The sequence below is a fragment of the Carassius auratus genome, unplaced genomic scaffold (genome assembly GCF_003368295.1).
Source record: "Carassius auratus strain Wakin unplaced genomic scaffold, ASM336829v1 scaf_tig00027223, whole genome shotgun sequence".
NCBI classification, from domain to species: Eukaryota; Metazoa; Chordata; class Actinopteri; order Cypriniformes; family Cyprinidae; genus Carassius; species Carassius auratus.
Window position 1 is genome coordinate 68,572 of NW_020525574.1, and position 26,479 is coordinate 95,050.

The 26,479-nt window shown below is 35.6% G+C and overlaps 3 protein-coding genes across 3 annotated transcripts; all 3 read left to right on the forward strand.

The window, feature by feature from the left end:
* Window positions 1-3,355: 3,355 nt before the first annotated feature.
* Window positions 3,356-5,989, forward strand: LOC113079140 (cornifelin homolog B-like). The gene is made up of 4 exons (XM_026251346.1): window positions 3,356-3,464; window positions 4,132-4,243; window positions 5,624-5,778; window positions 5,867-5,989. Exons 2-4 carry the CDS (start codon window positions 4,150-4,152, stop codon window positions 5,987-5,989), a joined length of 372 nt encoding a protein of 123 aa, XP_026107131.1. The 5' UTR covers window positions 3,356-3,464; window positions 4,132-4,149.
* A 15,605-nt stretch (window positions 5,990-21,594) lies between these two features.
* Window positions 21,595-22,778, forward strand: LOC113079118 (cornifelin homolog B-like). The gene is made up of 4 exons (XM_026251320.1): window positions 21,595-21,699; window positions 21,804-21,919; window positions 22,044-22,198; window positions 22,646-22,778. Exons 2-4 carry the CDS (start codon window positions 21,817-21,819, stop codon window positions 22,766-22,768), a joined length of 381 nt encoding a protein of 126 aa, XP_026107105.1. The 5' UTR covers window positions 21,595-21,699; window positions 21,804-21,816; the 3' UTR covers window positions 22,769-22,778.
* A 2,314-nt stretch (window positions 22,779-25,092) lies between these two features.
* LOC113079119 (cornifelin homolog B-like) lies at window positions 25,093-25,954 on the forward strand. Its single transcript, XM_026251323.1, has 3 exons — window positions 25,093-25,210; window positions 25,371-25,525; window positions 25,689-25,954. The coding sequence occupies exons 1-3, from the start codon at window positions 25,108-25,110 to the stop codon at window positions 25,809-25,811; spliced, it is 381 nt and encodes a 126-aa protein (XP_026107108.1). The 5' UTR covers window positions 25,093-25,107; the 3' UTR covers window positions 25,812-25,954.
* Window positions 25,955-26,479: the final 525 nt, after the last annotated feature.

A 26,479-nucleotide genomic window follows, 5' to 3' on the forward strand; every position in this document is an offset into this window, starting at 1 on the left:
AGAGTGGTACAGTCCTAACCCTGCTCAGCAGAACAGTGGAGCACTGGACTTGGTGAATGCTGGGGGATATGGATGATCGTCAGTGTCTATTCACTGCAATAATGCCCATGCAAAACATCAACGTCTCACATTAACTGCAATGTGAAGGATTAATGTAAACATATACATGCATAATTTGTTTGTGTTCGAAGCCACATCTGTGTGTTCCAGGTTCCCTTGGTTTTTGACGTCTGCCTTTATTTGTTTTTAAGAGGAACAGGGTATGCCCCTGTCTGCCTTTGTTGTCTGCCCTGTGTCAGATGTGGAACGCCAGCGTCACTGGCCATGCATGCAACTGTAAGAGAACGTTACGGCATTGAGATGAAATTAAATCACTCGTGTAATGACGTTAATCTGCAACCACATGTTCAAATAGTGTGACAAGAAACAATCGTTATATAATAATCCATGTTATTATTATAGTACTTTTATTGCACCACATTTCTTTTTGGAAGGGATTTACAACAGTTATGCAAACATGAATATTCTTACACAAGAAGGCACCCACGCATGCGCACACAAACATCCACGAACATGACCCAGTGCCCACACATACACTTACATTCCACCCATATGACCATCTTCCAAAACCAAGTGAACTGGTTGTGATAAGCATCTGTTCTCAACACCAAACTAACTGAAAGTTCGTCTGAAAGCAAACACCCACAACACAAACCAGTGCGCCGTGACTAGATATTCTACATTACTACATGTGACATGAGAAAACAATCTTTTGGTAGAAAGAAACAGCTCGGTGATATCAGATCAGAATCATACAGTTGTGCTCTGATTTCTTTCTTTACTGTTATTTAATGGCAAACTGAATGCATTTATTTTTGTTATTATATTGGATTTAGTATTGAAATAATCTGGTGATCATACAAACTGAAGACAGGCCTAGTAAAGGAATAGTTAGTCCAAAACTAAAATCCACATGACCCCAGTCCATCAATTAATGTATTGTGAAGGGGAAAGCAGTGAGTTTATAATCCTTAATCCATAATAACACTTCCTCCAGTGAAAATAACCAATTCCTTTTGCCCTCTTACATTAAAATACACTGACATACTTGTGTAGAACGGATTTGGACCATTTTATAAAGATGTTGAATCTGTGCATATTTCTCTTCTGATTCAGATAAGATTACTTTTTTCACTGAAGACAGCAATAATACACATAGAGGACTTGTATTGTACAGTTTAACATTAAAAACATCTTTATCATGGATTAGTTTAATACAAACATGCAGCTTTTGATTATTCTGATGTTTGTAGCAACTGTTTAGCCTTTCATTCTGACGGCACCCATTCACTGCAGATGATCCACTGGTGAAGAAGTGATGTAATGCAACATTTTTCCAAATCTATTCCAATGAAGAAACTATATCGTGCATGGCCTTATTTTTGGGTGAACTGTTCCTCTTAGGACCTCCAAAGACCATATGTTAGCATCTTTTGTGCTTTAGAAGTAAAGATTAAATGTATACTTCACTAAAAATAAATATTCTGTGATTATTTACTCTCATGCTGATGCAAACTTTTATGACATTCTTTCTTCCGTGAAGCATAAGAAAAAAGATATTTTCAGAAATGTGTCTAAATTATTTGTAGTTTTATTGATTGATTGATTTTATTTTTTTATTTTTAGTTACCAACATTCTCAAAAATATCAGACAGAATTTTCTTTTCTTTTCTTTTTCTTCCTTTTTTCTTTGTTTGGATGAATTACCCCTGTAAGAAGAAACAAAGATGGGAAAAAAAGATGAGAAAAGTGAAATGCTTTTAACGTGCTTATTGAATTATACCACTAGATGGAGATGGATTACTTTTTTTTTTTTTTTTTGTGATTTATGAGGTAATGTTTCACAAAAACATCCAAAACAAGAGTTGGGACTGCGGTCATTCATTCAAGTCTGCAAGAGATTTATGCCAAAACAGTATTAGCTTTCAGGATGTTAATATGACTCGGCATCTTTCCATCATTTCAACTCTGTCTTATTCCCAGGGTGACTGTTTTTACGGCTGTTGTTGCTCAGTTATGGATAATTACAAAATCACTCCACCTATTAAAATCTGAGCTATACATCAATTCATAAATATGTGTTTGAAACTTGAATACTGTTATTTCAGGAACAAGCTGGCAGACGTGATGCAGGATTGGTATGGGTGGATGACCTGTAGAGGACTAGCTATTGAAAGAGGAGCTTAGCTTGTACTATTATAACAAGTCTGACAAGCTCAGTTCAATTAAAAACAATTACCGTAAACATAACTGACTCATAACTGCGCATTGCTCTCATATGATTACACATAGCTTTTTTTCTAATTTTACGCATTTTATTATAGTATAAGAAAGATTTATTGATATAAGCAAACTAAACACAACTGAATTATTGCATGAAGTAATAATAATCCAAACTAAAAATAAATACAATTCTTTTACATGAATTATTATGTCAAAACTGTCTCCTGTAAAAAAAAATATAAATACTGTACATACACTCCACAGATGGACATCATTCGTGGACAAATTAATAGCTTTTTCTAGTGTTTTAAGAGTGCTTGTTTTCTAACTCAACAATCATTAATACTTTAAATCATTAACATCATCTCTATTGTTTCTGTTTTCTTCTAAAGTTCTCCATGTTGTTGATATTTGTATTATTTTATTTACTTATATTTCTTTTACCTTTATCTTCTTCTTTTTTGCTGACGTGTCAGTGAATATTATATTCTTAAGACCATATTGCACTTACTTTTAAATTAATAAGCAACATGGGGATAGGAAAGACTGAATATGTATTAAAGGTAAAACCACACATGAAATTGTTAAGCAGTTCTACTGTAAACTGTCAAAATCTGCCACTTACCAGACACTGACAGATCGTGTTATCTGGATCATCCAGCAGTGTTCAGCATATTAAAGACAGATTGCTGGTCTTAACTGAAATTGATATCTTTCATCACACTTCATCTGGCTGTTGCAAGTGTAAATAACTGGTCTGTCCAGTTCAGTGTTATATAATGATGCAAAAAAAGCTCTCTCCTTCCCTTAAGCCAATCTCTTTACACATTATAAAAGCAATGTCATTTTAACCTTTATATTTCTGCCTTTTATACACATTAATGCCACCAGCAAACAATAGATAGTTAGTCATACACAAGTTCATAGACAAACAAGAGTTTTATTCTCTGGTGAAACTGCACATGATGTTAAAAGCACTTGATGAATGATTTTCAGGTGAAGGGTAATGGGCGTTATCAGAAGTGACACATCACTAACCTGACCAGTGACTTCGAGGAACTACTTTAATTTAGATGCACACCTACTTGAGACTTTTTATGGGACTGTTTTAACAACTGATCTCCATCCTTTGTGTGTCTGAGTGTGAATGAACGAATCCATCCTCGCCGTCTCACGCTCGGGTAAGAGCAGTTTTTGCATTCGTTTTTAAACAAAAGAAGAGCACTTTAAGAAATTATTTTTGTTGTTGTTGTTGTATATTTAAAAATAAAAAATACTCAGTTTCACAGAAATCTAGTAGCTGAGTGAAAACTGCTTCTACACAAACTGTTTTCAGTGCAGCTTTAGAAAAGAAAAAATATGAGGTCTTTAAAAAAAGTAATATTAAAAGTGCTCAACAATAACAATAGCCTGATGGTCAAGGTTTTCTTGACTTCTACATCTTGACATCTTACATTTGTTGATCAGGTTTTTAATACATAATTATTTCGTTAAGTGTGTTATATTGCACACTATTGCCATTATGAAGCGATTTAAATGTCTAGCTGTGTTTTAGTCAACATTTCAGGAATAACTGTGATTTCCAGAGCTTTTTTATGTTGATGGTAATGAAAAAAATGGACAGGGAATGAAGCTCAACTGCTGGTCTTGCTGAGCTGTAGGATAAATGAATTTTTATCGTTGATCCCTGAACACTGTTGCATGATTTGTGGTTTATTCTCATGTATATTGAAAATGATTCAACTATGAATAATGACTTAGATTTGATTTAAGAGTCTTTTCAACCTCTGATATGTGGACAGCTAACAGTAATCGTTCTGTACCTGTGTGTTCTTGTGTCTGTTGAAGGATTGTGTAATAAACAGGATGACTTCTCAACAGCCCAGGCCCTTCGTCATGTCACACCACTCCAGCCAGTGGAGCTCTGAAATCTGTGACTGCTGTCAGGATGTACCAGAGTGTGAGCCTCTCTCTCTCTCTCTCTCTCTCTCTCTCTCTCTCTCGCTCTCTCCCTCTCTCTCTCTCTCTCGCTCTCTCTCTCTCTCTCTCTCCCTCTCTCTCTCTCTCTCTCTTTCTCTCCTGTTTATTTTGGTGTGTCTTTCGGTGGTGTATTTCCATAAAGAATGTCACTGTGCAACTACACAACAATATTGTTAAAAAGCTGTGCATGATTGTACATCCCAAGAATGTGTGTATAAAGGCTACCCGAGGAGTGCCAGAATCATTACTACGAAAGCAATTATGTGTGTAGTCAATGATATATCATCCTTCTTACTAAACAGCTTCTTGCTGAGTAAAGTCATAAAGAGACATTAAGCATTGCTTTGAATATAAATTATTTGTTAGTTTCTGCTTAGCTTAGCTCTTCAAGATGGAATTGAACCATATACTTGATACAGGCATTTAACATATGTGGTACAAACAGACAGAGCCAAAGAAGTGTGTGTGTGTGTGTGTGCTGTTGTTTTTGTGACATATCAGGACACAACTCTGTATAATGGCATGGGTATGACACAGGTATTACAAGGAGAGGGTGACTTATGAGGACATAACCCATGTCCCCATTTTTTAAAACACTTATAAATCATACAGAATGAGTTTTTTTGAGAAAGTAAAAATGCACAAAGTTTCCTGTGAGGGTTAGGGTTAGTGTAGGGCCATAGAATATACAGTTTGTACAGCATAAAAACCATTACGCCTTTTCACAAAAACAAACGTATGTGTGTGTGTGTGTGTATGTGTGTGTGTGTGCATTGGTTTAAGTTTGGTGTATGGTTGAGTCTTTGTGAAAGTGTGTCTTCAGCTGGTTCTTGAAAGTTTCACCAGAGAGGGGGACGGAAAGGATGAAGGTTTTGGGGACTCTATACTCAACATACACAATAATATGACAGATCCAGTGGTCCAAAAAAAAAGTCCATGAAAATATACAAAACAATGTGCCTGGCCAGATGAACAATTCAATAAATACTGAAGTCCTCTGAAGCCATTAACACTGGGATTGATCACTGACAGCAGGTGGCGCCATTTACATTAGTTTGAAGCACCTGAAAGAAGAGATAGGAGAGACATGATAGTGGCATCACTGAATGTTGTGTGTGCTGATGAGTGGTTGATCAATTCAAAGAATAGAGTCCTGTTATAATGTTGTCATATGCAAAGGAACGAAATGTGCCTTACGGGACTATATGGTGCTACATATATAAACATATACAAATCTAGCATACATAATATGTAAATATGTTTCTTAAAATAGATAAGCACATGTGAAATGTCAGTGTTTCGTATAACTCTTTACCACACTGATTGGTTCTCATCACTAATAGTATGTTATGGTTTGTAGGTTGCTTTGCGTTTTGGTGCTTCCCCTGTTTTGCCTGTTCGACGGCTCGTAAGCATGGCGAGTGTCTGTGTCTGCCTCTGCTCGACGGATTTGGATGCATTCCACCAATAACAATGGCCATGAGAGTATCAGTGCGCAATCGCTATGGAATCCAGGTTTGGACAAATACGAACTGTTCTAACCAAGTAATATCTCATATATAAATGTGGAGAGAGTACTTATGGCGTATGTCTATCTCTCTAGGGTACTATCTGTAATGATTGTGCTTATTCCACCTTCTGTGGCATCTGCGTCTGGTGTCAGATGTCCAGAGAAATGAATGTCCGTGACAACAACATCACTCTTGTCCACACTCGAGGAAAATAAAGGCAACTGGGTGACCTACATCTTCCTTGCTCTTCCACAGTATACTGCTCTAATAACAAAGTGTTTCACCTAAGAGGACCCTCAATTAGAGACCATCAGTGACATTAAATCTGCACCATTGTATTTGTTCCATTTAATAAAAACATTTAGAAGTTTTCTGGTCTGTCTGCATTTTGTATACATTAAGAAATCTTTGTATAGCTGTACCAGACCTGTATCCAAATTTCCCGCCTTATTTTAAATTTGAATTCCACTATCAGATTTATTTTTGAATAACCACATCACACTAAGCTTTATAATGGCATGGGCGGGTGTTTTTGTTTGACAGATTTGAAATGTATCTCATGATCCTTCAGTAATCATTCTACTATGCAAATTTGCTGTTCAAGAAACATATTTGTTGTTGTTATTATTATTATCAATATTTAAATCAGTTGAGTACATATATTCTTTGATGAACTGAAAGATCTAAAGATCAGCATTTATCTGAAGTAAAAAGCTTTTGTAACATTACTATACCAAAAGCTTGGAGTCAGTATAATTTTTTTAATAGAAAGTATATTCCCCAGCATATTTTCATATATAGAAATTTAGCAAGGATGCTTTAAAATCAATGTCAATTAAATAAATCAATAAAAGAAATAAAGACATTTATAATGTTATACTAAAGATTTCTATTTCAGATAAATGCTTTTTTTTTCACATTTTCAGTCTGAAAAGCGAGATGTGCTCTGATTGGCCAGCTATCCAGTGTGATTTGATTGGCCAAATACCTCAAGCATGTGACGGAAATGTTATGACCCTTAAACCCTGTTTTAAAGGGAGGTAGCAAAATCTGACAGGGTAGCACTAATCGACATAATACTGGCGCGACGAGACAAAACAAATTGTGGTCTGCTCTCCAGGATCAGGAAACAGTCCTCCATAAAATGAACTGCACACATCTAAATATTTGGGTTTGTCTGTTCTGGAACAGTGTTGTAAATACAACTTAACCACTGATTTCTTTTCGTGTCCTCTTTTGGAAGACCAAACAAAGAAGTATTGCTTTCACAACGAAACACACATCTTCACGACAAGGTTTCGTGGTCTAGCACATGAATATATTTCAGTATTATTCTCCGACACAGCCATTGAGGTCATCAAAAATGTTTTTAAGGTCCCTAAATCCCGCTTAAAGTCCAAAGGAGACCGTGTCTTTTGGATTACAGCACCTCCCCTCTGGAATGACCTACCACTGGAAATGAGATGTTGTAGGCCTACATCACTAGAACATTTTAAAACACCTTTAAGAGGGCACTTACTTGCTCAGGCATTTGATGTGAGATAGTTGGTGTATATCTGATGGTCTTGTTTGTTTAAACGGGGGGGGGGGTGAAATGCTCGTTTTCACTCAATCTCCTGTTAATCTTGAGTACCTATAGAGTAGTACTGCATCCTTCATAACTCCAAAAAGTCTTTAGTTTTATTATATTTATAAGAGAAAGATAGTCTGTACCATTTTTTTTTTCAGAAAAACACGACCGGCTGGAGGCGTGACGTGTGGGCGGAGCTAAAGAATCACGAGCGCGAGTAAGCTTTTGTGTTGAGAGCGCTAGAAACTGTGACATTACCGTGAGGGAAAAACCATCCAAAACAAACCATGGCTAACAGTCAGATTCAGCGTATATTTATGATCCAGAATCAGATCCAGAGGCTGAAATTTAACAAGAGCAGCATCAGCAACGACGTCTCTATGTGGTATGTATTGAAACTGTATATATTTGCTTAGCGGTTTTGGAAAATGACTAAGTTCCATTTTATGTCATCTTTTTTTTTTTTTTTTTTTTTTTTTTTTTAAGGTGTACATGTGGAAAGTGCAGTTTGATGACAACATTGCATGTTGTTTACTTGATGTGCTTACGCGCCGATAGCTAAGTTAACAACACAGAGATATTTGAAGCAGTTTTACTCACCGCCTGCGGATCCAACACACGATCGTGACCCTTTTTCGTTGGGACTGCATTATCCTTAAGAAATAAACGATGTGCAAATCCAGCGTCAAACTGGGCCTTGTTTGTAAAACAAGCATCTTCGAAATGCAGGGAACAAACAAAAACACTTGCACAACTCCGTTGATGCTCTGTAAAAATAAACTCCATCCACTGGTCCCTTAATGCTGTTTTTCTTTTGGTAATCTGTGCAGGGTTGTCTTGCCCTGGCAACCAAAAACACACTCCTTTTGTGACTTTTCGCGCCGCTCTCGCTCTGATCAGTGAAGTCTGTTGTGCTCTCAGTGCTCTGCTATACGGGAGCGCGCGCTCTTCCGGCAGAAGTGTCCTCAGGACCCATATAAGGAAATTCCGCTCCATCTAACGTCACACAGAGCCATACTCGAAAAAAAACTTTCCGAAACTTGTGACAAACCGGAAGGAGTATTTTTGGAACAGAAATACTCCTTCAAACGTACAACTTAATTTTTGAAACTTTGTCCATGTTTAGCATGGGAATCCAACTCTTTAACAGTGTAATGAAATGGTAACTTTACAAAAAATTAGAGTGGAGGATTTCCAGGGTTCTGTCTCACTCCTTTGTGCTTCATGTATTTTGTCACTATTATTCTGCAATAAAACTTCACCAAATTAACTCGCATCCTGTTTTTTTTTTTTTTTTCAATGCCAATAATTAAAGTCTTTCTTGATGTATTTGCTGAAGACATGCAGCTGGTTCTCAGTAAGTTTGATAGGTTGCAGGGCTAGTTCTGATGTCTTTCAAAGACAAATGTTCAGTATGTGTTTAGACAACCTGTAGCCCATAGAAAAATCTGCTCAGGGCTTTCGATGCATGTCGAAGACACCACAAATATGTCACTTGTTAATTAATCTGACTGGCATGAGTTCTAAAATGTTGATCTTTTGATTTTCCCGTGAACTGACAAACATGAGTTTCTCCAGAATGTCAATTAGGGTTCTGTGGAACTCTCCATCTTCATAAAAAATAAAAAGTAAACGGATCAGTGACTTTTAGAAAGTATTAAAGTGAGATGTGTGTGCATATCTTAACAGCTGCTTCTCATCCTTTACACTGAATACAAGTCTGCCTGTCCTCTCTCTTCTCACTCAGGTAAGTTTTCAGGATTGGTGAATTTGCCATTGATATGCATGTTGACTTATTTATACTGGCACAGATTAAAGAGTAGCTTTACATTGTCTTTCTGACCCATTTCCAGTAAAGAATAGCCATACAATATCAATACCACAGTGTCTGGAAATGCAACCAAGCTTATTTAAACAAACGAGGGTTGGGAAAAATAACGTGTTCTTCTCTGCATTTAAAAATACATTGTATTAAATATAATATGCATTGGGTGTATTCAGAATATTTAGGCCATGATTACAAAACATAATGTTAACTGATTATTCACCATATGTTTTAATTATTTACGTTAGCATCTCTTAAAGAAGCATCTTAAAAGCAAGATGTCATCTCAGCAGCCCAAAGCCTCCAACTCCTGGACTACTGGACCTTTTGAATGCATGGACTTAAAAAATAAAAAAGACTGTGAGTCTCTTCTGAATATCTGCATTCAGTTGATATTCTCATGTTTTTGCATCACTAACAGAAGGACTGCATTTCTAGGTTTCATCTCATTCTTCTGCTTCCCCTGTTTTGCGTGTAAAACGGCTAAGAGGTATGGCGAGTGTCTTTGCCTTCCTCTGATCGATCAGTTTGGTTTGATGAGGGTGTCCATGCGCCATCGATACAGCATTGAGGTTTGGACACATGTTCATCTTTCTGAAGGCACTCCTATGAATGTTTAGTCAAATCTATAATTTGTATGTCTGGTATACAAAACCACACTGTTACTACAACTATTTAAACAACTATTCTGCCTGATAAATTCCTCCCTTATGTTTGTGAATGAATCTCTGTCCATCTCTAGGGTAGTATCGCGGAGGACTGTTTTATTTCCTTCTGCTGTTGTCCTTGTGTGTGGTGTCAGATGTCTCGAGAAATGGACGCCCGTGAACCTATCACAAGTCAAGCTAGATAAACACAACTGCCCTCAACAACACCCTTATGTTCTCTCATTATGTTTTTGGTACTACATATGCCCATGTAATATATATATATATCAAATTAAAAGACATATTAAAGTATTTAGTTTAGCCTACTAAAGTAAGTGTGAGTGGGATTATTAAAATAAAAAAAACAACAAGGACTGTTTAAATGAAAAATAAAGAGCATATAGGCTAACCTAGTTTTAAAGTAACTCATATACACAGTTGGATCTAAACCTCCTGAAACAGGACACATATGTTCCAAGGGGTTAGGTATAGAATAGCAAAAAGAACATTTAATCATCCGTCAGATTGACATATTTTTGGCTCTTCAGTGGGGTGAACACGTTAATATACCTAAAGTAGATATGTTCAGACTCATTTTCAGCACTTTCAAGTTTAAAGTGTGGCGAATCTTCAAATAGACAAGACAATTTGTCAGTCATTTTACAGAGTTTGTTCAGAATACAAGCAAAAACAAATATGTATTTTGTATGGATACCCGCGCATATAGGTAATGAAAGTAGTGGTCCAGATAAAAACATTAAAATTTCATTCATCAAATGTAATACTCCAATGAGTAAATTAGAAATAAAAGGGGTAATAAAAAAAAAATAATAAAAAAAACATAAAAAGGTATGTGGCAAATTAAATGGGGTGGTGAGAATAAATATAATATTCAAAGAAGAGCTGGAAATGAAAGGAGAATTTTGGTGATAGAAAAGAAGATCTCGCCATAGAATTGGACACATTGCACTTAATCAGTTATTATTTATAAGAGGAAAAACATGTGTCTGGGCTTTGTGTTAAATGTGATCTTCCTGAATCAGTTGAACCTATTTTAATAAAATGTAAAAGATATGACAACGAAAGAATACAACTTACACAAGCACTTATTATAGAAATAAACCAGATCTCATTTTAGAAAATGTTAAATAAAGATGTGACTATAGAAATGTTTCAATGATTAAGTATCTCAAAGAGTTGATAAACAGGCTTTAAAGAATCACTACTAAGTTTATTATTATCATTCATTTTATTTTTTGTATTTTTTATTTATCTCTTATGTTTGAGTTAGTTTTCATTAAGGTCAACGCTCCACACTCCTGCCCTATAGGTGGCGGTAAATGCACCTAAAGCTTTGTGTCGAAACGAAGAAGAAGTGGTTTGTGTCGAAACGAAGAAGAAGTGGTTTGAGTGGGCTTGGGCATAGACATCATATAAGTAGACGCCCTATTGGCCGCTGAGCGACGAGATTTGCGGCCGCCATCTTGAACCGGTCGTACTCCTAGTTTCGTTGCGTAGCAGCAGTTAAGATGCCAGAGCACTGTGCAGCATTTTCCTGTTCTAATCGGCGGACCATCGCAAGTACGGCTCGGGATTACTTTTCACAAGTAAGATTTAACATTACTATTATTACTACTATTGTTATTTGTGTTTGCGCACGTGATTTCAGGAAGTAATGTATATTAACTCTCTGATGGTCTTCGTGTCCTGTCCACACTTGTGTTTTTTGACAATAACATTTAATTTTGTAACAAGATAATAGTTTTTTTTTTACAAATGTAATTTTACTCTGTTTGTTAATGTTTTAACTCAACATTTGTGCAGTTTTTGGAGGATTTATGATATCTTCTAAATTTCTATAAATATTTATTTATTTAAATAGGCTTTTTACAAAAAAAACAGCATTTTATGTAAAATTCACTTTATAAAAGACACAGATTTCTAACTTTCATTCATGGGGATAACATGGATAATTTAAAATGATTTAATGTAACATTTATACCCATTTTTTGGAAAATGCAGTTTTAAAATAAAAATAAAAATAACTTTAACCACTAGATGGCTATAGAGCTCCACTATATGCTATTTGCTATTTGACTACCTGAAAGATATCTTTTCACAAGTTGGATTCTGTTGGAAAATCCCAGTTTTTCAATGATGTTACATTACAATGCGTTGCAGGCAGTAAGCATGGTAAACTGCATGACTTCTGCAGACGGGGTTGGAGCAGGTTTGTGTGTGTGTGTGTGTGTGTGCATGCTAAATTGTTTTGTCTCATCCTGTCATCTCTCTCTCACTCCCTCTTTGGTGGTTCTGCATTTTGCATGATTTTTTTTAAAATAATTATAAGAGAGCAGTTGTTTTATAACCTCACAAGTGTGTGTGTGTGTGTGTGTGTGTGTGTGTGTGTACACATTGTCGGTGTCAGTGTCACCACTTTATATTTGTGTTGGTTCTGCATTTTGGATGATTTTATTTGACAAGTGATAAGAGAACAGTTTTGTTGTATTCCTCTATATACAGATATCATTCCAATTTAAAAAAAGATTTTTTGTAGATCTAGAAAGTGTTGAGAGCCGTAGAAGGTTTCATACCATTTGGACAAAGGGAAAAAATTTTTTTAATTTGAGCAAAAGTCATTTTGGGTCAAAAAGACCCCGAAGACCATCTGAGGGTTAAGGTTGCTTTGTTCATATTTTTTCTGTTCTGTAAAGTATATTTAAGTACTGTGTAAAGTAAATATGTATTATTATTATAAGGTGCTGAGAGCTGCAGAGAGGGTGATCCGCCAAGCTTCAGCAATACAAGCTCCTCAGGTGTCAACAGTGCGGGAAGAGATTGGGACAGAGGATGTGTTCCTTCCTGGAGAGCACATTGAGGAGACCCAGTCTGGCATTGACAAGCATCAGTCTGATATGTTGTCATTGGTTGTGTCTGTGTTTCTAAAGATTAGGCTCCACCATGTTGTCAAACTCTCCTCTCTTGAACTACAGAAAGGGAGCAAGAGAAAGAAGCTCTGCAAAACAGTCCTCTTTCAGGGGTTTTAGTGTGTGTGTGAGAGTGTATGAGAGAGAGAGAAAAGAGTGTGTGTGTGTGTGTGTGTGTGAGAGAGAGGGAGAGGGAGGGAGAAGTGTGTGTGTGTGAGAGATAGAGAGAGAGAGGGAGGGAGAAGAGTGTGTGTGTGTGTGTGAGAGAGAGAGAGAGAGAGAGAGAGAGAGAATCAGAGAGAGTGTAGGCCTATATGTCACAAATTATAATACATTGTTTCTTCAACTAATTAAAATATCTTATTTTACGGCAACTATCTGTTTCTGCTTCTTTATCATATTTATAGTGTGTGATTTATAAATATCCTACCTCACATATTTAGATTTTGGGCGTCTGGTCACTTAAATATTATATCAGAATATAATATGTCACTGTATGCCTATTATGAATATTAAAATATTCTGAATCATGTGTCCTGTATCATAGCTGCATGAATGACCTTTGCAGCAAAAAAACCCGCGTCAAAATCAGTTAGGTATTCAGTGAGATATGATTAATTTAATGCGCTAACAGCTCATTGCACCTGGCAAACAAGTTACACTGAGTGGAGCTGGCGACCGGTCCAAGATGGCGGCTCCACGGCTCGTTCGTGCCAATAGGCAGTAGCGTTCGATGGGGCGTCTACCTATATATGTCTATGGGCTTGGGGACCGGACGTAAGCATTCTGAGTGTGTCAGCGGTGCTGTGAGGTCGTTTTCCCGGAGGCTTCGCAAATTCTGCTGGGGGATCTTTTTATTTTCTTTCGTTTAACTCTCTGTCAGTAATAGTCTAGATTTTTAAAGTTGTAGTTAGTGGTAGAGTACGACATAGTTTTGCCAAATATCTTGTGCTGGTGTTTTAAAGACGAGGTCTGATGTATTTTCTTTGAGATCAGCGTAAATGCCTACCATCTTTTTTCTTTTGTTTTAATTTTTTCTAACATCGTGACAAACGCCAACTTTTCTGGTTTGTATCGTTTCTTTACATTCGCTTCTTTTTTTTGTTTGAGTCGATCTAACGTTACCGGAGACGTCGTAACACTTTGCTGTGAGATCTTTTTTCTTTTGTTTAACTCTCTGTCAGTAACACTCTCGATTTTAAAAATGATAATTAGTGGTAAAGTACTGCATAGATTTGACAAGTATCTTGTCTGATGTATTTTATTTTAGATCCGCGTAAAGCATACATCTTTTTTCTTTTGTTTTAACTTTTTCTAACATCGTGACGAACGCCAACTTTTCTGGTTTGTATCGCCGCTTTACATTCGTTTCTTTTTTTAGTTTTTAGTTTGAGGTAAGGTACAAATGCTAAAACTCTGTAACCTACTTTTCTTTCTTTTCTAGCTGGTAACAAAACAGCTTTTTAAATTGTAATACTACAAGCTCTCACATCTTTTTCGTGTGTTGCTTAAGGAAACGTATCTGTTAGTTTTTGACTTGTTTAGTTGTTTTAGATAAATAACCAGTAACCTAGTTTTCTTTTTATTTAATTTGTAACAACTTTAACACAGTTTTTACACTTCCATGCACGAAAAAAACGACCATTACATTGTTTCTGTCTCGTCTATGTTTATAACCTTTTTCTGATTGTTTTTGACTTTAGTCGTTTTACATAAATATCCAGTAACCTAGTTTTCTTTTTATTTAATTTGTAACAACTTTAGCAACGTTTTTACACCTTTTTCAACTGCAATGCTACAAGCTCTCACATCTTTTTCACGTGTTGCTTCACGAAACATATCTGAACTTGTTTAGTTGTTTTAGATAAATAACCAGTAACCTAGTTTTCTTTTTATTTCATTTCTTACAACTTTAACAACGTTTTACACTTTTCCAACTACGAAAACGATCATTACATCGTTTCCATTTCGTATGTGTTTATAACCTTTTTCTTGAAATGCACTGTGTACTTAAAACCTTAATAAAAACTTCCCTTATACCATTTTCATGATTTAACCCTTTCCACAGTTTAAAAAAAAACCACATAGTTTCCCAACACATTTTCCCCTCCCTCACCGAAATTCCTTCTTAGGTTCATAAGTTCATATTTAGGTCACTGGGGTGTACAGGGAGGGGAGGGGGTGTACAAACAGGTGTCCAGAACAGATGGCTTTTATGACCCTCATCAATCAAATTTTGAGAGACAAGGGACCCTTTACTCTCTCTGACATAATACTGGCGCGACGAGACAAAACAAATTGTGGTCTGCTCTCCCAGGATCAGGAAACAGCCTCCATAAAATGCACTGCACACATCTGAATATTTGGGTTTGACTGTTCTGGAACAGTGTTGTAAATACAACTTAACCACTGATTTCTTGTCGTGTCCTCTTTTGGAAGACCAAACAAAGTAGTATTGCTTTCACAACGAAACACACAGCACCTTCACAACATGGCGGCTGTCCTAACTTTTATAAAGAACATCTCTTTATAATAGCTCTAGTATCCCGTCCTCACACGTGTTAACCGGTCTAGGTCCTACTGCCTCAAATCTGCACAAGCAAGTAAGAAACCTGGGAGTAGTCTTCGATTCAGAGCTTACATTTGATAAGCAAACTAAAAGTTAACTATGTGGTAAAGGTGGGATATTTTCAGTTAAGAAAAATCTGTCGTTTGATGATTTGAAGCGTCTTATATTGAATCGAAGGTTTGTTTCCCCAGCGCTGGCTTCGTTGCATTTTAGAGTTCAATTTAAGGTTTTACTTAATTTTTTTAAAGCCTTGCATGGTCTAGCACGTGAATATATTTCAGACATGATCCAGTTTTATTCTCCGACACGGACATTGAGGTCCTCTTAAATGTTTTTATTTAAGGTCCCTAAATCCCGCTTAAAGTCTAAAGGAGACCGTGTCTTTTGGATTACAGCACCTCTCCTCTGGAAATGAGATGTTGTAGGCTTACATCACTAGGACATTTTAAAAGAGGGCACTTACTTTACATATATCTGATGGTCTTGTTTGTTTATGTCAATGTTGTTTCTATGTTCTTGCTGTCTTAGTTTTGGTTATGTTATTTTATTGGAAAGCACTTTGGCCAACATGAGTTGCTTTTAAATGTGCTATTGAAAAAAAAAAAACATAGGATGCCTTCAGGGTGAGTAAAACATGGACTAATTTTTATTTTAGACAAAAATTAATTTCCATACGGTAACTTTTCTAAATATTTAAGTGGAGGATTTCCAGGGTTCTGTCTCACTCCTTTGTGCTTCATGTATTTTGTCACTATTATTCTGCAATAAAACTTCACCAAATTAACTCGCATCCTGTTTTTTTTTTTTTTTCAATGGCAATAATTAAAGTCATTCTTGATGTATTTGCTGAAGACATGCAGCTGGTTCTCAGTAAGTTTGATAGGTTGCAGGGCTAGTTCTGATGTCTTTCAAAGACAAATGTTCAGTATGTGTTTAGACAACCTGAAGCCCATAGAAAAATCTGCTCAGGTCTTTCGATGCATGTCGAAGACACCACAAATATGTCACTTGTTAATTAATCTGACTGGCATGAGTTCTAAAATGTTGATCTTTTGATTTTCCCGTGAACTGACAAACATGAGTTTCTCCAGATTGTCAATCAGGGTTCTGTGGAACTCTCCATCTTCATAAAAAATAAAAATAAATAACTAAAAAATTTACCGGATCAGTGACTTTTAGAAAGTATTAAAGTGAGATGTGTGTGCATATCTTAACAGCTGATTCTCATCCTTTACACTGAACACAAGTCTGCCTGTCCTCTCTCTTCTCACTCAGGTAAGTTTTCGGGATTGGTGAATTTGCCATTGATATACATGTTGACTTATTTATACTGGGACAGAATAAAGAGTAGCTTTACATTGTCTTTCTGACCCATTTCCAGTAAAGAATAGCCATACAATATCAATACCACAGTTTCTGGAAATGCAACCAAGCTTATTTAAACAAACGAGGGTTGGGAAAAATAACGTGTTCTTCTCTGCATTTAAAAATACATTGTATTAAATATAATATGCATTTAGTGTATTCACAATATTTAGGCCATGATTACAAAATATAATGTTAACTGATTATTCACCATTAATTGCAGAAATATGTTTTAATTATTTACGTTAGCATCTCTTAAAGAAGCATCTCAAAAGCAAGATGTCATCTCAGCAGCCCAAAGCCTCCAACTCCTGGACTACTGGACCTTTTGAATGCATGGACTTAAAAAATAAAAAAGACTGTGAGTCTCTTCTGAATATCAGCATTCAGATGTCATTCTCATGTTTTTGCATCACTAACAGAAGGACTGCATTTCTAGGTTTCATCTCATTCTTCTGCTTCCCCTGTTTTGCATGTAAAACGGCTAAGAGGTATGGCGAGTGTCTTTGCCTTCCTCTGATCGATCAGTTTGGTTTGATGAGGGTGTCCATGCGCCATCGATACAGCATTGAGGTTTGGACACATGTTCATCTTTCTAAAGGAACTCCTATGAATGTTTAGTAAAATCTATAATTTGTATGTCTGGTATACAAAACCACACTGTTACTACAACTATCTAAACAACTATTCTGCCAGATAAATTCCTCCCTTATGTTTGTGAATGAATCTCTGTCCATCTCTAGGGTAGTATCGCGGAGGACTGTTTTATTTCCTTCTGCTGTTGTCCTTGTGTGTGGTGTCAGATGTCTCGGGAAATGGACGCCCGTGAACCTGTCACAAGTCAAGCTAGATAAACACAACTGCCACCCAACAACACCCTTATGTTCTCTCATTATGTTTTTGGTTTCAAATAAGTTTTTGGAATAATGTTACATTGTCATTCAGTGTAACACAATATTTATGCAAAAATTCAAACAACATGTTTATTCTGACGCGTACATATTAAAATATCTAAAAGAATAATGGAGCATACTCAATTTTACTGTCTTTTAAATTAGTAAAAAATTCTTACTGACAAATGGGCAAAACCTAGGATAGTGGCAAATGTTAAAAATGTAAAATTACAACTCATTAGTATTTGGGGTGAAAGTAATTAGTCTTTTATTATGTCATAAATAGATTTTTGTTGTAAATATGCCTGACAAGATTGTTACACTGAATGATATTTTACTGGGTGTCTTCTGTAAATCAGGGGAAAATGTATGATATTTATTTTTTTATCAGAAAAACGAAAAAAAAAAATTGCAGTTAAATAAAACAGAAAACTTTTTGCATTTTTGGGGGGGGACATTTTTTATGCTTAAACACTTTTTCATCTTCACCATAGATAGATAGATAGATAGATAGATAGATAGATAGATAGATAGATAGATAGATAGATAGATAGATTGTGGTGCTGTTGTGTAAATAAATAAATAAAACTTTGTACTTTACTGGTTGGTAACAAAATAAAAATACTAAGTGGAATAAAAGTTATAGTGGAAAAGGATATATACAGCAGGGGAAATAATGGTGTAATTATGATTAATAGCCAGACGAATAAAAAAAATAAAAAAATTAAAGTGATAAAAAATGAGTTGTGTAATTATTTAGTTCCACCAGTAGGTGGCACAAGTTTACCAGTAATCCAGAAGTAGAGGATAAATGTTGTTTATATATTAAATATATTTATGTACAATATAAAAATAAGAATATAAATGTATATACAGTACATGTAAATATTATATATGTATGTGTGTGTGTGTGTGTGTGTGTATATATATATATATACGATTAATCGTTTGACAGCACTATAGTAACTCTGCCAGTATAGATACTTTTTCGGACTTGGCAGTGTGCTGAATGAAAAGTATCCAGAAATGCACAGGTAGGCGTGCTACAAACATTGCCTACATTCATTTTCGAGTTCAAATGGAGTAGCTAGTTCTGCAAGAGCCATCTGATCCGATGTTATTCAAGGTAATCTTGACAGACATGCAGTGTGATGGATTCTGATTTCCGAGCTTGAAACACGGCACTGATGTTATTGTTCTGAGTTATTAACAGGGAAGTTCAGACACGTAAGGAGTTTCAGCATCTTTCAGCAGTATGCAGTGGAGACATGCATGGTTAGAGACGAGGAATGCAGTCATTAACACGAGAGATGGTGTGAACGGTACAACAGAAGTGAGAGATGGGTCAAACATGATAGCAAGATGTCCAGTGCAGAGAGAGGGCTTCACATTAACTCCACCAATAATGCGCTGTTTGTTTGCGATAGGTCCAGTTAACATCACGGTTTGTCTCCTGAGTTTAGTCTTGCAAACCAGGAATTTATCAGTTGACTTTTTGGAATACTGTCAATTATGACAAAAACAAATCTTCAGCCAATCTAAACAAACGAACAAATAATGCACACACACACACACACACACGCACACACACACACACACACACACACACACACACACACGCGCACACACACACACACACACGAATCTGGCTATAGTCAACCACTAGAGGGAGTCTGACATCCTATCATGGGTGCCCAAATTCGGCCCTGGAGGGCAGGTGTCCTGCAGTTTATATATATGTATATATATATATATATATATATATATATATATATATATATATATATATATATATATATATATATACATACATACAGTACAGACCAAAAGTTTGGACACACCTTCTCATTCAAAGAGTTTTCTTTATTTTCATGACTATGAAAATTGTAGAGTCACACTGAAGGCATCAAGGGCTATTTGACCAAGAAGGAGAGTGATGGGGTGCTGCGCCAGATGACCTGGCCTCCAGTCATCGGACCTGAACCCAATCTAGATGGTTTAGGGGTGAGCTGGACCGCAGACAGAAGGCAAAACTCCTTCAAGACTGTTGGAAGACCATTTGAGGTGACTACCTCTTGAAGCTCATCAAGAGAATGCCAAGAGTGTGCAAAGCAGTAATCAAAGCAAAAGCTGGCTACTTTGAAGAACCTACAATATGACATATTTTCAGTTGTTTCACACTTTTTTGTTATGTATATAATTCCACATGTGTTAATTCATAGTTTTGATGCCTTCAGTGTGAATCTACAATTTTCATAGTCATGAAAATAAAGAAAACTCTTTGAATGAGAAGGTGTGTCCAAACTTTTGGTCTGTACTGCATATATGCCTATGTGAGCTTGATTAGCTGGTTCAGGTGTGTTTAATTGGGGATAGAGCTTATCTCTGCAGGACACCGGCCCTCCAGGACCGAGTTTGGGCACCCCTGTATTAAATGCATAATGAACGTATGTAATATGTGTTTCAGCATTATGAATGTGTGCCAATGTGTGAATGTTTATATGCATATTCTATTATTTTATATCACAGAAATATTGCACGGCAAAATCATGGTTTAAATGTTTTGTGTTATTCCTAATTAAATCAACTAATTGCATTGCTACCATTTATGGAAAGAGTACAAAGAAGTTGTGGGAGCAACATTTCTAACACCCTCAAGCATGTAATTTTCACTAAATGCTGTCTGCTGTGTGGAATGTCAAAACTCAGGATCATGAATAGACCTACATGATTACATGATTGTCATTTTTGGGTAAACTATTTCTTTAAGAAACGTATATCAACATCTCTCCAGCACACCCTCTGTGGGTTCTCATGGGTAATGACCATGAATGAGTTGCTTTCTAAGAATTGTTTTAGTTATCATATGTTGGAAGATTTAATGCGTTGAAAATGCTACAATTTAGGAAGCCACTTTGTGATTCAGTCATAGTAATGGTATAATAATTATCCATGCAATTACAGTGTGAATTCCACCTAATTTAATGTAAATGAAACTCATCACCTAAATGGCTTTATTATCACGTTTGTCTGTTTGTCGCCTCACTACAGAGGTGGTCCGACCCTGAGTGACATGTCTTTACCTGCATTTTATGTAACTGTTTAATAAACTGCAATAAAGGTTTATGTAGTAAACTTTAATAGCCTATGTTTTTCATAACAGATCTTTCCGTATGACTTTACAGGTGCATGTACTTCATGATGGGTTATTGATGGGTTAAATATGTTATAATGTCTTTGAAAGTCTCTAATGCTCACCAAAGCTGCATTTATTTGATTTATGATTTATGATTTATTCCTGTGATGCAGTTGTATTTTTAGTATCTCTTCAGTGTCATGTGACCCTTATGAAATCATTCCAATATGCAGATTTGGTGCTATTTCTCAATATTATCAATGAACGACATGTGCTGCTTAATAGTTTTGTGGAAACTTTGACACTTTTTTTTTTTTTATTCTTGGATAAATAGCTGCATTTATTTGAAATATAAACCTTTATAAATGTCAATTTTGATCAATTCAATGCATTTTTGCTGAGTCAAAAAGTATTTATTTTAAAATAATTTAAAAAAAATGCTTTTGAGTGGTAGTACATGTTTTATTTTAAGGTATGCATTACTGTAAAATTTAAATTTATGAACATCCCATAATGCACTGCATGCTCTAAGTTAGATATTTTGTGTAAAGGCTATTAATTTGAGAAAAGCATGTCCAGAACGCTTAGCACTGTTGCAGTTATTGTGATGAAATGCTTGACACAATTCACATGTAACCTATTTGTCTAGACTCTAGAGGATCTTGGTGAGTGTGGTGCATTTTTCTCGTTTTCTTCCTTTTCTTTCTCATAGGTAGTTCTCAGTATCAGTAGACTACACAGTCTCATTAAGATGAGTCACAATGTCTCACGTCAGCAAAACTGTTAATCACCAAAAATCTATCGATAAAAAGAAAAGCATGCACCAGACTAACCTGCTCTGCCTCTGTGGAGACATGGCTTGATTCTAATCTTTTGTCTCCACACATGTGTACGTGTGTTTGGACACTGATGCTTCTATAAAGTCTCACAGATTGTCACAAAGGCTCAGTACTGATCTCCATCGTCATACCCGACTGTCTCTCCTCTTGCACGGTAAGAACTGCATATGCATACTAACTTTATTAATGCACGTAACAAATACAGAGCTGACCTTTAAATGCATGTTTCAGTTTTCTTAATAGTTTGTTCTCTTTCAGAGCGCAAGTCATCATGGCAACTAAAATAGTTATTCAGCAGCCCAAGCCACTTGTTCTGGCTCCTGGTTCTGACCAATGGTCCTCTGGCATGTGCGAATGTGACAACCTCAATGACTGTGAGTGTTTTGTGTGTGTGTGTGCATGTCTTCATGTAATATTGCATGCATCTGAATCTATTATATCTGTACGTTTCTTCTCTTTTTCACATGGTGAATTATTTTTTCCCTTCTTGTTCGGCAGGTTGCTTTGCGTTCTGGTGCTGTCCATGTTTCGCCTGCATCACAGCCAGAGATCACGGAGAGTGTCTCTGCCTGCCTCTGCTGGACAGTTTTGGCCTCTTCCCACCCATCACTATGGCCATGAGAGTGTCTGTCCGGCGCACCTATGGAATTGAGGTAGTGACTTTTGACTTCATTGCAAAAAAAATAAAAATAAATAAATAAATAAATAAATAAATAAATAAATAAATAATATATATATATATATATATATATATATATATATATATATATATATATATATATATTTTTTTTTTTTTTTTTTTATAATTTATATATATATATATTTTTTTTTTTTTTTTTTTTTTTTTTTTACAGTAAAAATGAAATAAGAATTCATTTATTAATGTTACCAAAAAATATTAAAACATTTTAATAAATAATTTTAAATATGGATATATAATTCAAAATACTTATTTTTATTTAGGGGTGGGAAGTTTGGTTTTTTTAGGCATATACAGTAAGGTTACACTTAAATCAGGAGGAAATACTGTGTGCTTGTATCCGATGTCAGTTTTATGTTTAGTGACTGACTGATTTCTTCTGTCTCTCTCTCTCTAACAGGACTCTATCTGTAATGATTGTGTGCTGTCCTTCTGCTGCGGCCCGTGCTCCTACTGTCAGATAAGACGTGAGATGATAGCTCGCAACCACCCCGTCACACTCTTCCGCAACCGACCAAAATAAAACAACTTCATCGTCACTCACTAAATTAATCATCAGCTCTGAAAAGAAATAAGCTAGCTTTGAGCGTGTTGGAGAAGTCTGAAATTCGGCTCTGACCCAAGGACTGATGTGGATTTCAGATGCTCGGGGATGAAGACTGAAAACTCTTCTCTAAAAATACATGATTCTTTAGGATAACGAACCATACTGATGTTTTAATGTATTGATGTAGATCTGTAACTGTGAAACTGTCATTTTGAATCATGAGGTCCTTTTTAATTCTGTTTCAGAGCTCTTGCTTTTAGTTATGTTTTGCCTTTTATAAATATTTGTTAATATATTATGTCATTGTACATGTGTTGAAATTAAAATTTTGATGAACTGCACTCATTTTGATGATGTTTCATTGGTTTCATTAACTGTGTGCATAAATCACCTGCCTAAAAATAGATTATATTCCCCAAAATAAAATGAATGATTATCCCATCTTACAGTATATCTAATTAACAGTATATCTTATTATCAAATAGTCCGTGAGTGACAAAAACGTCTTGAATCCCCTCGAGGTTTCTTCCTCACTCTTTAAACGTTTTTCCATGCTACTTATACATAGTTTGCAGGATACTAACTTTAATTTTATCTTCTTTATTTTTCTATTGTCTGTCATAAAGATAATTAAAATTAATTGCGATTTCAGGGAGCTGTCAAAAGCAGTAAAGAAAATGTAATTACTATTATTTTAAAACAGTGAAAGTGGTAATACTGTTTTGCGCTGAGTAATATTAACTAAAAATAAGTAATCCATTTGTTAGCGTATTTATTTCATTATATTTTTGTTAACATTGGTTAATAAAAATCCAGCTGTTCATTTTCACTCAGGTCCATTGAATAATATTAACAGATACAACTTTTGGTTTTAATAAGGTATATAAATCACCATAAACTAAGATTAATAATGCTTTCGAAGTATTTTCCTGTGTTAGTTCACATTAAGTATTGTAGTTAACTAATAGCAACAAATGCAACCTTACTGTAGGCAACATAAAGTGTTCAATAAAAAGCATTCAACTGTTTTATGACTTATTTTAGTTTTTAGTCCGAACAGATTGCACTATATTTTCACTGTTTTTTTTTATTTAATTTCATTAAATTGTTTTATGTAAAATAATTTTCTAACTGTTTTTAAATGTTTTAATCATTTTAAAAGTTTTAAAATTGCTTGTTTTATTTTTGTTATAATTTTTCTTCATGATTATTTTACTTTCTTTGATGTAAAGCACTTTGAATTACCATTGTGTGCGAAATGTGCTATATAAATAAACTTGCCTTGCCTTGCCTTTTTAATTATATTCCTTATATTTATGTATGTTCAAATATCACACATGGCACAGGCTTGTTAAACATATACAAATGTTTTTTAAAAGTAAAAGTTGTTTACTATATGTTTTAGTTCATACAGAATGGAATTCATTATTTGAACATGATTGAGTGAATTTTATTTCCTTTTCACACAAAACTCTACACCTGAATATTAGTTTACGATATTAGTCATTTGCAGTTCAGCAGATGATTTTTATCCAAATGTTCACGAATATTTACTGTAATCTTGAAGTACATTTCAGAAAACTAAGAAGTGTAAACACTAGACATGATGTACTGTCAGTTAATGATATCTCTTTACATCATCTCTACTTGAAGAACAATCGAATGATTCCATAAAATGTTCCTTGTGATTGTATTATGTTCTGGTTATTAATTCTGGTGTTGCTGCAATGATTTCGGAGTACTCTGAGTTTCATTCCAGCAAATAAATCCCTGCATCTGTACAAATACTGTGACATTTCACCTCATTGTACATGTTTTAGGTTCTTTCTACACACTACAGAGATCACAGCACTGTTAACAGTCACTTTACATTTGGCTCTTCTTGTCAATTTGTTCTAAATCTATTGATCTGGCATATTTGTCATTTTTCTCATCATGGTCTGATGGGTAAGCATCATGCTCTTTGATAAGCATCCTTTACTATGTGCGTATGTGTGCACGTGTATGAGAGTGAAACTACGTCTAGACATTCCCGACCTCCGACCTCCCCCTCGAAATAAAAGACAGCATCCTCCTCTCAAATGTCAGTCACTTGCTCAACTTGCCTCTCTCTCCCAGGTAAGACAAAATCTTCAACAAATTGCATTATATATATATATATTTTTTTATTTTTTATATATAGGCTGCATACATTTTTTACACAGTGTATGACTTTTGAAGTTACCTGTTAATTAAGGTTTAAAATTGTGAATTAGAATTTTAACACTGGTTTTATTTTGGAATTTCAGAGTTCTTAAAATTGAAAAAGATCCATCATGGCCTCCAAGATGGTGGTCCAGCAGCCCAAGCCATTGGTGGTGGCCGCTGCATCAGACCAGTGGAGCACCAGCATCTGCGAATGCGACAACGTCAATGAGTGTGAGTTTGTGTGTGTCTATATTCTGGTGTGGATGCTTGAGAATTCCGAAAATTCGAATTCAAAAATCAAAATTCTAAAAAGCCGTTTAGCAGTTGCTTTCTAAACATTCTGATGTTCTATTTACTGAGGAAGACTAATTGATCAGTGGTTGTTCTGCAGGTTGTTTCTCTGTGTGGTGTTTCCCTTGCTTTGCGTGCATCACAGCCAGAGATCACGGAGAATGTCTCTGCCTCCCTCTCCTGGACAGCTGCGGGTGTATTCCCCCCATCACTCTCTCCATGAGGGTTTCCACACGCCGGCGGTACGGTATCACGGTAAGGACCCATTTATTCATTTTTTTCAATCAAGCCTTACATGTCTTATTAGAAACTGTAATTCAAATGCAATTGCATTATAACAGTATACTGCAGGTTATAAAAGTCATGCTTCTTGTATTCAGGTTCATCATGTTTAACATTTCCTCTTTTCCTCACTCAGGACTCTATCTGTAATGACTGCGTGTACTCTTACTTCTGCGGACCGTGCTCGTGGTGTCAGATCAGACGGGAGATGAAGGCCAGACTGCATCCTATCACTCTGTTCAACAACAGGCCCACCTAGAGACCGCCAGCATCATCCTCACCTTCAGTATCATTTTCACAGTACATTCTCTAAAGCACACTTTGTCCTTATCGGATCACATTGTTTCAGTTCAAAAAACAAAAAAACAAAGACGTGCTTGTTCCACGGTTGTAATCACAGTCACAGATCTTGATCTTCCTCCCACACACGCTGACCTGGGATCAGGCCTTGGGCAAGGCACTGTAGTGGAATGTGTTTTGCATATTGATGGCGTACAACTTTATTCCCGGAGGTGAAGAATTCTGAAGAATGGATACTCCTAAGAAATACTCCGATTTGGGATTTTAATGTTGCCACGTGTTTAGTGTCACTAGATTGTTTTGATCTGCTTTAGTTTTTAGAGACTTCATTCTTTCCATTGTACCTCACCACATCTTATATTTAAATGAATATGCATCATGTGATTTTCACTGTAGTTAGAATGTTATTATATTGAGCCATTGATATTTACACTAGAGGTTTGATATTACTGAAAGATGTTTTATTGTGTGTTTTTGCAGGCATTTAAATGATTGAATGTAGAAATTACAAAATTATGTTGGGACAATCAATAAAGCTGATCAAAAACAAACATATGCATTCGCATTTAATGTGTTTAACACTGTTACATGTTTGTTTTGGGGTTACAAAATTAAACTTATTCAACC

What these genes read in the sequence shown, in the direction of transcription:
- LOC113079140 (XM_026251346.1), top strand. Translation starts at nt 4,150, where the DNA reads ATGACTTCTCAACAGCCCAGGCCCTTCGTCATGTCACACCACTCCAGC. An exon ending in CTGTCAGGATGTACCAGAGT is followed by an intron (nt 4,244 to 5,623) that starts GTGAGCCTCTCT and finishes TATGGTTTGTAG; the next exon opens with GTTGCTTTGCGTTTTGGTGC. An exon ending in GCAATCGCTATGGAATCCAG is followed by an intron (nt 5,779 to 5,866) that starts GTTTGGACAAAT and finishes CTATCTCTCTAG; the next exon opens with GGTACTATCTGTAATGATTG.
- LOC113079118 (XM_026251320.1), top strand. Translation starts at nt 21,817, where the DNA reads ATGGCAACTAAAATAGTTATTCAGCAGCCCAAGCCACTTGTTCTGGCT. An exon ending in ATGTGACAACCTCAATGACT is followed by an intron (nt 21,920 to 22,043) that starts GTGAGTGTTTTG and finishes CTTGTTCGGCAG; the next exon opens with GTTGCTTTGCGTTCTGGTGC. An exon ending in GGCGCACCTATGGAATTGAG is followed by an intron (nt 22,199 to 22,645) that starts GTAGTGACTTTT and finishes TCTCTCTAACAG; the next exon opens with GACTCTATCTGTAATGATTG.
- LOC113079119 (XM_026251323.1), top strand. Translation starts at nt 25,108, where the DNA reads ATGGCCTCCAAGATGGTGGTCCAGCAGCCCAAGCCATTGGTGGTGGCC. An exon ending in ATGCGACAACGTCAATGAGT is followed by an intron (nt 25,211 to 25,370) that starts GTGAGTTTGTGT and finishes GTTGTTCTGCAG; the next exon opens with GTTGTTTCTCTGTGTGGTGT. An exon ending in GCCGGCGGTACGGTATCACG is followed by an intron (nt 25,526 to 25,688) that starts GTAAGGACCCAT and finishes TTCCTCACTCAG; the next exon opens with GACTCTATCTGTAATGACTG.